Raw genomic sequence first — 12,899 nt, 5'->3', positions numbered from 1 at the left:
GTTTAAAAGATTTAAATCTTTTTAACCCTTTCTTCTGATGTCCTGCTATCCTTGCACACCAGGGGCACTGCCTTTTGGCACCTTCAAATTAGCTCCAGACTATTCAGACCCCTTATCATGCAAATGTACATACAAAATCTGTTTCATACACTTTATGGCTGACAGACCAACTTTAAAATTATATATAATAATCCAGAAAAACCATCCAGAGGCCAGACTGTGTTACAGCAAACAGTTTTTCTCTTAGATAGGCTTATGCCTATAGGTAGCCCATTCAGTTAAGATCTCTTGCTTAAGAGACTACAGGTAAGATCAACACAACAGGGCTCCTTTCTTAAAGGACCAGTAACAGACACAAAAATACAGACAAACAAAGAGAGGATCACTGAAACCAGGGCTAACAGAAAGAAACCTTTAAAACATGTACAAATTGTTTCTACTTACTTTACCTTTGACAGACCAACTCCAACTGCAAAACTGTATAATAATTCAGAAAGTTATTTATTCAAAAGCCAGCTCATTACAGTAAAACATTATCTTAGATAGGCTTACATCTAGGTAGCCCTTTCTTTAACTTACTTTACCTCTGACAGACCAACAACAATTTCAAGATTCTACTAAAAAGAAACAGAGAGAGAGACAACCAGAGAAGAGCCCCAAAACCATGGCACACAGACAGGAACCTTTAAATTGACCGGCCAAGATCTTTCTCAAGAGACTAAATACAAGTCAATGCAGTATTGGCCACATGATACAAACAAAACAAAAACAGACAACCAGAGGGAATTCCCAAACCCAAGGACAACAAACAGATGAGAACCTAAAATATAACAGAAGGGAGTAAATATCCCTAGGTTCTCAAAACCCACGTAATCCATGATTCCTCTACCAGTGGTGCCACAGATGTCTCCACAAAGAGTGACCAGATGTTCCTATGAAGAGGAACCAGATGTGTGGAATCAAGGGTCTCAGTGTGCACACAGAGGAACTTACCAGATGGCTAAAGGTGTCATGACTTTACTGAGTTCAATTTCCTTTTTCTCAAAGTGGACAACAATGGAGCAACCTACACCCTTCAAGGAGAGAAAGCAGGAGTTCCCGAAAGCAAAAGGAGCTTCAGCAGCTGCTGGGAGAATCCCTTTACTCATAGGAATAGCTACTCTAGTTTAAGTCAAGGCAAACTCACCAGTCTCCTAAATCTCCTGCATTTGGCTCTCAACAAGTTCCCAGCCACCCTGCATCCTCAGCATGGATGTGGGTTCCTTGGAAAGCCAGGCCTACCCAAGAAAGCTGGAGTGGGGGCTGCTCCTAGGCCCCATCTGGGGTGCCAAATTTGTTATAGAAAGCTCAGTCTTTGTCCCTGATGCCTATCTAATAATGAGGATATGATTTTGAGAAAAAGGAAAAAGAAGTTTCATTGGTTTGCTATCCAAGGAGAAACATAGGGGACTCTGTCCTAGAGGCTGTGATTCTCTAGTCTCTAATTAGTAATCCTACATCTCAGCCTCCCAAGTTGTGCACCACGTCTGCCAAAACGAAATATTTATCTAATAGAAACAATGTATGAAAAATTTACAAACTAAGATATTAAAAAAATGACTAAAAATACCAAATTTGTGCACATACCTGGCAGAATTCACATGTAACTTGAATTTCATAAGTTGAACAACTTATCACGTTCTCTTTTTCATGGCAAGGATACTGAAAAAAAAAGTGATTTCACACTATTAAAAATAGTTTTGAAACACTTCTCGAAACACAGAAAGTGAAAGCACTCAAATTATACTCTGTAACACCAGGAATATTCAAAACTCCAATCACTATTAACAAATTTTATAAATGACAGAGCACTGCTCCTGAAATATGAACAACCATGTAAATGCCTTAACTGTAGGCATTAACATATCCAACTCTACCATAGGGGTTTAATGAGCAAGAAATATTTAATTCAGCCCTTAGGGCTATGGTTGAAGGACAGTCATTAAAATAGTAAAAGTTCTTACTTTATAAGTCTGACAAAAAAAAAAAAGATCTGGCATTTCAAAATTTCTACTCAAGAAGCTTCTAACTTAAGATATACTTAACGGTGGTAACAATATCAGTCTGTTTTGTCAAAATTTGTCCCACATTTGTCCCATAGTGTAAATGATCCACATAAGCAGCTCCCCTTTCCATAATTTTGTAACTTGCTTATGTGATATCAGTTTAAACACAGCATATTGAAACAAATAAGGTCATTTTCAAACTCTGCCAAAACTTTAACTTATATTCACTGAAACTCCATCTAGTGGTAAACATAGTGTACTATATTATTATCCAAATAAAACCATGATATATAGAGGAAAATTATATTTTTCATAATTTTGCTTATAAATTTTGCTCAGAAAAACTGGATAATCCCTGAGCAGAAATGTGTAACTAGAGACGTAGTTCTGAGTCCTGAAGTAAAGGTCACCCTGATATGAATTAAGACAAAGGATCTTCTTCCCTGGCTGCAGGCAAAACTTAATCTGGTAGGGTTGCATTTTTCCATTCATATCCAATGGTGAGGAAAGGAAAAAGAATACTAGAACAATCCAAAGGAAACATAGAGTACTCATGCTTCTGTCATTACCAGCAAATGTGAGCTCAGGAAGAGCAAGGAACTTATCTTTGGGCTATCTAAAATGATGTCTCAGTAAGTTAAGTTCAAGAAACATCTAAACATAACTAAATGCAATCATGAAAAACAACAAAGAGTTGTTTCCTTGCACTTGAAAAACTAGCAGAAGAAAGAGGAATACATAGGTATGATTTCAATTAATTCATAAGAATATAGGAAAGTTGGGATGGGTTTTGGCTCAGTGGTAGAGCACCTGCCTAGCATGTGTGAGGCAGCAACACATAAATGAATAAAATAAAGCCATAAAAAAAAAGAATATAGGAAAATTAAAATACTATGAGAGTATAAGATGGGCACGGTGGCACATGCCTGTAGTCCCAGCGCTCAGGAAGCTGAGGTAGGAGGATCGCTTGAGCCCAGGAATAAGGCCAGCCTAGGCAACACAGAGAGACCCAACTGAAAAACAAAAAACAAAAACCAACAAAAACAAACAAACAACTATGATAATGTAAAGGCAGACCAAGGATCAATCTGATAGTTCTAGAAAAGTTTCTAAGGGAGTTAACCCTGGATACCTCTCTATATAATCTTTTCTACCCTTTTATCATAACTTTCCTTTTTACCTATACAAGCCTATTTTCTAGAGTAGATACAAATTCACATTCCTTTACTATCATTTTCTAATACCTAGGTGAAGTAGCTGTAAACAAACAGTTCAAGTCTGGAGATACAAATGGTATCTTTTTGTTCATCTAAATGAATCTCAAGCTGGTAAATCCAGGCTTATCTCCTTTTTTCAGCAAGAATGGAAATATGCTCAAGACAGAAGGTTTACAAGTGAGGCTTTGTTACACAATACATTGTTGGAGAACTGCATGATTTCTGATTTAAAAAAAAAAAAATGTAAATTGTGCCAGGAGCACATGCCTGTAATCCAGTGGCTCAGGAGGCTGGGGCAGGAGGATGGCAAATTCAAGACCAATCTCAGCAACTTAGTGAGGCACAAAGCAATTTAATGAGACCCTTTCTCAAAATAAAACATTAAAAAGGGTTAGGAATATAAAGCACCCCTGTGTTCAATCCCCAGTACCAAAAAGAAAAAAAAGAAAGGAAGATTGTTAATTGTTTACATTGCATTCTCTGGCAAGTGTCTAAAAACCTATATTTCTATTCCAGAAAAATCACTGTCATGAAAAATCACTGTCTTTGGGGTACCCAAGAGGGTTCTAGGCAAAATTTTAAAAATTCCCATTTCTTTGGTTTTTATCACCTCTAACTCTTCCCACACTTCTTTATTTTTCTCGATCTCATGATCTAGAGCTATCAAATTCCCCCTTCTATTAAAAAATGAGTATACTTTGTGCTTGGCACTCTCCTGGATGCTAGGAATGAAGTGATGAATTAAAATATAATTCCTGCCTTCATGAAGCTTCAAGAATAGTAATGGAGTTTATACTTGCATCCAACTCAGACAACCTAAATTAAGAATCAAAAAATACCTCTGAATGCACCTAACAAAACTATGAGCTTCAACCCTTTAGGGTTTTATCTACACTCTTAGAGATACAACCTGAACTGTCTTTTATTTCTAATCTCACCTCCTACCAGAGATATTTCTAATACACCATGGCCCATTTAACAGTATCATACTGCCTGCCATCCCTTAAAGATGACACTCAATTTGCATATCCTCAATTTACATATTATTTTCACTATATCTAAAACATATCCTCCCAGATGAATGCCTGACTTCTTTGCTATTGGACAATCAAGGCCCAGTTCAAATGATACTTTCATTGCAATTCCTTCCCTATAATCCAAACTAAAATTTTCTTCAACTAAGCTTTTTGTATTGTTTATCCTCTGCTTACAGTACCCATATTAGATTTTGGAAAATAACAGATTATATAATCTGTACGCTTCTTTCACTCCACCCCAACCATGCCTTGAAGAATCATAATATACTATAGGAGAAGCAATCAAAACTGACTCAAACCCAGGCACGTGACACACACCTATAATCCCATCCACTGGAGAGGGTGAGGCAGAAGAATCCCAAGTTCAAGGTCAGCCTGGGCAATTTAGGCCTTGTCTCAAAATAAAATTAAAAGGGGGAAGGGGGTGCTGGGATATGGCTTAGCGGTAGAGTGCTTGCCTAACACGAATGGGTTCCTGGGTTCATCCCTAGCACCACAAGGAGAAAAATATTGGCTCAAAGACTAGTTGTGCCACTCCTAAGACAGGCAATCTTGGTCAAAGTTCTAAACTCCTTTGAGATGCATTTTTACCACCTATAAAGTAGGGGTAATACTATCTACTTCACAAAATTGTTAAGTATTAAAAATAGTACAGGTGAAGTGCCTCACACAATGCTTGGCACTTATGAACTCCTGATAAAAATGGCAGTGGTAATTCTATTTTGATTTTTGTTGTTAATATTGCAAGGCTATTCTATGTATCCTTATGTCTGCATAGCATCTTATTTATAGCAAGCACAGAGTAAATGTTCAATTATTAATCACCCCCCCAACACACATACAACTTGTAAAATGAGTAGATATACATTTACTTCTTGCACAAGTGAAAACTCTATACTTCATCTCAAATGCTCTAAAATTTTAAAGGAATGGATAATATTAAACACTTTCATCTTTTTAACTGGGAAAGGACAATCAGATGATTTTTATGAAAGAAACAACTAAATTTGGCTAACCTGAAATTCAAATATTATGAAGAATTTAAACATCACTTTTCCATTTCTCAGAAAATTATAAATGCTTCAAATCCAATGATTTACTACTAGTTAAGACATAAGTGCCTAGTACTTGCAGTAGAGATTAGAGATGAGCTACAAGAAGCATCTGTTACAGACTATTCCAAGATTCTTTTAATGTTTATAAGGGTTGAGGCGTGGTGAGTTAGAAAAGAAAACTTTAGTTCTGCAGATTCTAAAAATGAAGTAAAATGCCATCTGTATAGCAGCAGCACTGGAAGAAACATGGTGACATTTTTATTTCTGTGGTAATGGGGATTGAATGCAGGGGCACTCTACCACTGAGCTATATCTTACATCTCCAAACTTTTCTTTCTTTTTTCTTTTTTCTTTTTGAGATAGGGTCTTACTATGTTGAGGCTAGCATTGAACTTGTGACCCTCTGGCCTCAGCCTCCTGAGTTGCTGGGATTATAAGCACATGCCTCTGCACCCTGCATGGTAATATTTTTAAAAGCAGAGCTCACATCTGACAGTGCACTGTTGTCATAGCCTACACTTTCTATCATTGTGACATTTGGTAAATGGGAATAATAATATTTACACCACAGTTATTTTGATAGTAAAATGAAAATATTGTATTAAAAAGTAAGCTCAATAACTTTCTCATAGTGAGCATTCAAATAGCAGCTGCTGTTACTTTTTAAAATATAAATGATATGCAATAAAAATGGCTTAGATGATAACAGTGATATATTACCTCAATTTTCTGATTCATCATTACTACTATTTAACACAGGCTCTAATTGCCCAGAAATAACTATTCAGAAAGAGAAATTAAATAACATACTCCCCTCCTTTGAGAATAAATAATAAACCACAAGAAATCGGAATTAAGTCTATTTAAGAAAGAAATTCTCTTTAACTTCATGGGTAACTATGAAGCAATCACACACTACAGTAAAATGTCTTAGTCCTGGAATATTTAAAATGCCTTGTGGATTAAAAAGTATTAGCTAGAGTAAAATGTTGAAAATTAAAAGTCCCAAATCAGATTATCTTGCTATGCTTGATTTAAATAAGAACTTGACCCAAAATGATTAAAGTATCCTTGAATGTACACAGAATCTGTCCTGAAAACTACTGATACATATTACAACACAGATTAATCTAAAAATATTATGCTATGTCAAAGAGGACAATCTAAAAAATATCACACAGTATGATTCCATTTATACAAATTCTAGAAAAGGCAAACTATAGTGACAGAGAGCAGACTAGTGGTTGCCTAGGAACAGGAGTGGAAGATTACAAAGAGGTCACAAGGGAGCTTGTGATGAATAAATCATCTTGATGGTGGTGGTGGTTTGATGGATGTATACATATAAGTCAAAACTTATTGAATTGCATACTTAAAATATATGTGGTTTATTACTAAGTCAATAATAACCCCAAAAGCCATTGACTTCTTTTTTTAAGATTTATGAAATAACCTATCATAGTTACATGAACTTAATACCAATGGCTAATGACCAATCACAAATAGTATCTCTTACATAAGTGAAATTCACTCTACTTTTTTCCTTCCTCTTATCTCATCATGAGCTAGGTTCTTCATTTCATACCCTAAAAAAACTAAGAAACACCAGGTGCAGTGGCTCATGCCTATAATCCCAGCAGCTCAGGAGGCTGAAGCAGGAGGATCTCAAATTCAAAGCCAGCCTCAGCAACTTAAGCAACTCAGCGAGACCCTGCCTCTAAATAAAATATTTTAAAAAAGAGCTGGGGATGTGGCTCAGTGGTTAAGCACCCCTGGGTTTACTTCGGGGTACGAAAAAAACTCACTAAGAATCAACTTCAAGGTTTGAAATGGCAACTTGCTCACTTGTCTCCCCTATGCAGTAGATAAATAAAATGCCTCAAAACCTTTCTCCAAATTAAATCCAATGAAGCTTTACTTTCAACACTTTAAAATTACACCTACTTCAGGGCTCTTGTAATAGCAGTATAGTACTTTGAAAACATTTTCTGGTATGAATCCACAAAAAAAGTCTTAATATATATGCTATATATGCTAGTTCAGAAAAAATGAGTATTCATCCATATGAACTAGTATCTCAAACTTCAAATGAAAAATATGACCAAAACTGCTCTAAGTTCAAGAGCAATAACAATTGCTCCTAAGATTAGACAAAGAGGTGGTGCAGAAAAACAGGAATAGTAAATTTCTAAAATATGTAAATGAAAGAAAATCTATATATTATAAGTTAACAGACTTAGTCATTTTGATACAGGCATAATAAACTTTCTATGAACTGAAGATATATGTTTGGTGCTCTGCTTCAGAAATAGACCAGTATAAAAGTCAAGTTTTTACTTTCTGGTTTTCTATGATAATTCTACATATAAATATGTATCCATTCTTCATATTTTCTATATTTTATTGCCACAAAGTTTTATTAGAACCCAAACTTGTTAAAATTATACTTTAAATTTTATTTATGACAAACACAGCCAGCAATTTCTATTATTTGGTATCCTGCACAAATGACCAATTTTACACAATTCTAAAACAACCCTTAAAGTTTTAATTGGAGTTCCAAAAAAATTCCCTCCTGAAAATATTAACTAAATTACTTTTAGTCAACTAAGACACTGTAAGGAACTTTAAATTTGCTCCCACAAAAACAGAGAAGTGAAAAAAGAATCACCTGGAATACTACCACTCAGAGTTAACTACTATTAATATTCCGAAGTACATATTCCAGTTTTGTCAGTGTGTATGTGTGTGTGTGTGTATTTTTTAATACCTTTATTTTTATGTGCTGCTGAGGATTGAACCCAGTGCCTCACATGTGTTAGGCAAGTGCTCTACCACTGAGCATATACACATTTATATAACTTTAAGAAATGTAAAAACAGCATGAAAACTGACTTTAAAATACAATTATCTAGTAGGGTGCTGTGGCACACACCTATATGGGAAGTTGAGGCAGGAGGATCACAAGTTCAAAGCCAGCCTCAGCAACTTAGTAAAGCACTTAGCAACTTGGGGAGACCCTGTCTCTAAATAAAATACCAAAAAGGGCTGGGGATGTGGTTCAGTGGTTAAGTACCCAGGGTTCAATCCCAGGTACCAAAAAAAAAAAAATTGTAATTATCTACATTCTGCCACATCATTAAATAATAATGTCATTAAAGATTAGATGTCTGGGCTGGGGTTGTAGCTCAATGGTAGAGCACTTGCCTTGCATGCACCAGGCCCTGGGTTCGATCCTCAGCACCACATAAAAATAAATAAATAAAAATAAAGATATTGTGTCTATCAACAACTAAAAAATATATTTAAAAAAAATTAGATGTCATTTTTTAAAAATAGTTTTTAGTTGTCAATGGACCTGTATCTTATTTATTGATATGTGGTGCTGAGAATTGAACCCAGTGCCTCACACACGCTAGGCAAGCACTCTGTCACTGAGCCACAATCCCAGCCATTAGATGTCATTCTAAATAGCTATATTTAAATATAGCTATATGATATTACACCATTATCAATGAATACTTTTGGGAAACAACTTTGTGCAATATCTATAATAATTTCCAAAGGATGAATTTCTAGAAGTGAAACTGCAATGTCAAAATGAAGGCATATTTTGAAGGCTTTGAAATTATATTGTGTTAAACTGTCTTCCAAGAAGCATTATTTATTTCTACTTTCCCTATATAAAAATAACTCATGTCTCTCAACACCTACACCAACAGTGGTACTATTTTTTAAAATGTCTAATTAATAAAAAAATTTAAAAGCTGTGTATCTTGATATCCTAATGTGGTGAACTTTCTTCATATACATAACAGTCATTTATACATCTCTGTGAATTGCCTTCTTTTGCCTATTTTTAAAAAAATAAAATGTTAGCTCAAAATTCTCTCTCCTGAATAAGTACTCTACCACCGAGCTATACTCACAGCCCACAGGGTTTTTATTATGACATGGGACTTCTGACCATGTACCTCACTGTGTTCACAGTGTAGACCTAAGTATTCACCCTACAAATGAGAAGACTGAAGTTGAAAAGTGTGAAATTACTTACTCAAGGTCAAAAACCAGGGCAAGGCCCAGCACAGTAGCACAAGATATTCCCCATTGGCTCAGGAGGCTGAGGCAGGAGATTGCAAGTTCAAAGCCAGTCCCAGCAATGGCAAGGCACTAAACAACTCAGTGAGACCCTGTCTCTAAATAAAATTCAAAATAGGGCTGGGGATGTGGCTAGTGGTTGAGTGCTCCTGAGTTCAATCCCTGGTACCCAAAACAAAACAAGCAACTTATTCTGTGCCTACAAAGCTATGATATCTTTATTTTACACCTACCAACTATAGAGAAATTTTATATAAATCATATACGAAAACTGGTATTACAGAAAGATTCTTTGGAACTTCCAGAGTAATCAGATCCATTACCAAATGGAATCATATAAAAATGAAATGCCAGTAAGAGGACCAAAAAAAAAAAAAAAGAAAGAAAAAAGTAAAAATAGATGAAAATTGAAGAAATTAAGTGTAAGAGTATCTGCATGACAAAGCTCAGACAAGCTATTAGGGTTCAGCATAGTGCAGAACCTGGGTGGGGTAGGGTGAGAAAGATGTCTCTAGTGAGGAGAAAGGAAATGAGGGTTAGGCTAGAAGGAAGGAGATCAGCCCTACATGGGATACTGCAGTCTGAGTTGAATGAGGAAAGGTCTCTGTGTGGATGGAAGTGTAGCCTGACAATTCTACATATAAGCATGTATTTGTTCCTCCTATTTTCTGTTTTATTTGCCACAAGCTATATGATTCTGTTTGTTTTTAACTTCATAATACAGAATGTAGTTTTTCAATTTCTTTTCTTTTTATTTTTTTTGGTACCAGAAATTGAACCCAGGGGTGCTTAACCACTGAGCCACATCCCCAGCCCTTTTTTATATTTTATTTAGAGACAGGGTCTCACTGACTTTCTTAAGGCCTTGATAAATTGCTAAGGCTGTCTTTGAATTTGTGATCCTCCTGCCTCAGCCTCCCAAGCCACTGGGATTACAGGCGTGTGCCACCATACCCAGCTCAATTTCTTGATATATCTAATAACATGAAAATTATACACAGAAACAAGCATAGACTTGTTAGAGAATCAGTACATTTTGTATTGAAGAGGTGGTCCAATTTGCTTAACTTGGTCAGGTATCTCCCCTAATTTACCTGAAACAGCTATGTCAGGGTCATGGATACAGGATTGTTCTCTATTGCACTGGTGGTGGGCTCTCTAAGAGGTGAGTGAATGTGTGCTGAGGAGAGATGACTAATGCCAGCACACTCATGTTCCCACAGCATCTGTGTTTTATCTTTTATAAAGATTATATATGTATGTCTGTATAACTGAATTAATATCATTGTTGTTATTATTTTCACTTGTTTATCTTCCTTTTTAGTCTAATTTTAAGCACAGAATCCATCTCTTATGAGATAGCCAACCAAATGTTTTCCAAATGAAGTTCATAAAATAAATGAGGAAAGATGACCAAGTTGGGCACACTCATGTTCCCATAGCATCTATGTAGCCTGATAGGAGATGTTAATGCCCAAGTGGGCTAAAGAGGCATCCACATGAGATAAGAGACAGGATGACACTATTCTAGTATAGGATGTCAGGGCCAACGAGTAGAATATCTGCTTGATGGGGAAAAGTCTGGTGGTGAAAGGCAATTCATTACATACATACCCAGGGATTGATCAAATTAAGTAAATACATCAAGGATATGATAAGTGAAAGTAAATTCACATTATAGGTGACTATAGATCAAATGAACTATAAATACGGGGTGAACCTTTGTATTAAATGGGTTCTGGAGATAATGACATGAACTCATGACTTTCAAAATAAATATAAAGATACAGAAATAAAGATGTTAATGTCTATACATGTATGCATATATGTTCATAAAATTTATCTAGTTATGTCCACTGAGAGGGCCAGGAACACAGATAAAAAGCACATATATTGGGGCCAGGACTGTAGCTCAGTGGTAGAATGCTTGCCTAGCATGCATGAGGTGCTGGGTTCGATCCCTGGCATCACATTAAAAATAAAAGTACTGTGTCCATCTGCAACTAAAATATATATATATATATATATATTTAAAAGGAAAAAAAAAAAGCACATATAGCATTCCATATTTTATTGTGTAAATACCATTTTCCACCAAATGGGACCTCGGCTCCTTGAAATACTGATTGATTTCAGGGATGGGCAGGGAAAAGTACAGGGCAGACCTTAAATATCTTAGGTAGAAAATAAAAACAAAACAAAAATCTTGCAGATTTAGCCCTGAAAGTGACCAAATGTGGGACAATTTGAGAATCAAAGCAAATAACGACAGTGAAGGATCAAAACAAATAATGATAGTAAAGTATACCCTACATAAATAGAGTTCACAAATCCATACTGATACACAAGAATAAATTAAAAGTTTGAACAGGAATAAAATATTTATTTCATCTCAAAGTACCTTTCTATAAAATAAAATGTAATAACTAAGGACAAAGAGTAATTTATAGTACAAAAATCTAGTAAACATCACCTTAATCAAGTGATCCAAGTTAACAATGTTAGAAATAAAAAGCAAAGTTGTGTGCCCTTTTTGGGATGCAATGAGAAAGACATGTCATCACTTCTACTACAATAATTCTGAGGATCAAATCATGAAGAAATATCAGAAAACCCCAAACTGAGGTAAATTCTGTAAAATAATCTTTGAAAATGTTCAAGTTATTGATGTCAAGGGAAGACTGAGGAACTGTTTGTGATCAAAAAGATCAATAAGATACAACAAATAACTGCAACATGAGATATTAGATGGAATCTTTCTGCTATAAAAAATATTACTGGGAAGACTGGCAAAAATTTCAATGTGATCTGCAATATTCAGGTCTAATACAGAGGGTAGAAATAGACCTGTGTTGATTTCCTGATTCTCATAGTTATACTGTGGTTTTGCAGGAGAATGTCTTGTAGAGAAATATAAAATTTGGTAATAATAGGTAATAAGGCATCACATTGGCAATTCAGTCTTGAATTTAAAAAAAATAAGGAAGGGGCTGGGGCTGGGGCTCAGTGGTAGAGTGCTTGCCTAGCACGTGTGAGGTCCTGGGTTCGATCCTCAGCACCACATATAAATAAAGTTATTATATGCAACTACAACAAAAAATAAATAAATAAACATTTTTTAAAAATAAGGAAAAAAACTAACAAGATAAGCTTAAGTAATACATATATAATATGTGCTAAAATAATTCACTACATAAGCATTATTATATAACTAACGTTTTTAGCAGTAGTCATGAGAAAAATACTAATAATAAATAATAATAATAAATTGTACTGATTCTCTAACAATTCTCTCCTTCTTTCTGGCTTATAATTTCAAGTTATAAAATACACCAAGGAATTGAAAAGCATATTCTATATTGCAAGGTTAAACAGAAAATGAAATTATACTATAGTAACAGAATTTACCAATCTGAACGAACTTATAGAGGATACTAGATAATTATT

The 12,899-nt window shown here is 35.2% G+C and overlaps 1 protein-coding gene across 1 annotated transcript in view; it reads right to left on the bottom strand.

Moving 5' to 3' along the window:
- Window positions 1-12,899, bottom strand: part of Atf2 (activating transcription factor 2) — a 96,835-nt gene that overhangs the window by 67,230 nt on the left and 16,706 nt on the right. The window contains 1 exon segment of the mRNA XM_076866549.2: window positions 1,627-1,701. Within this exon segment, the coding sequence (XP_076722664.1) occupies window positions 1,627-1,658 (32 nt within the window). The 5' untranslated portion in view covers window positions 1,659-1,701.

This window comes from Callospermophilus lateralis, chromosome 9, assembly GCF_048772815.1.
Source record: "Callospermophilus lateralis isolate mCalLat2 chromosome 9, mCalLat2.hap1, whole genome shotgun sequence".
NCBI classification, from domain to species: Eukaryota; Metazoa; Chordata; class Mammalia; order Rodentia; family Sciuridae; genus Callospermophilus; species Callospermophilus lateralis.
The sequence above is the reverse complement of the archived record's forward strand: the minus strand, read 5'-3'. Positions and strand labels throughout refer to the sequence as shown.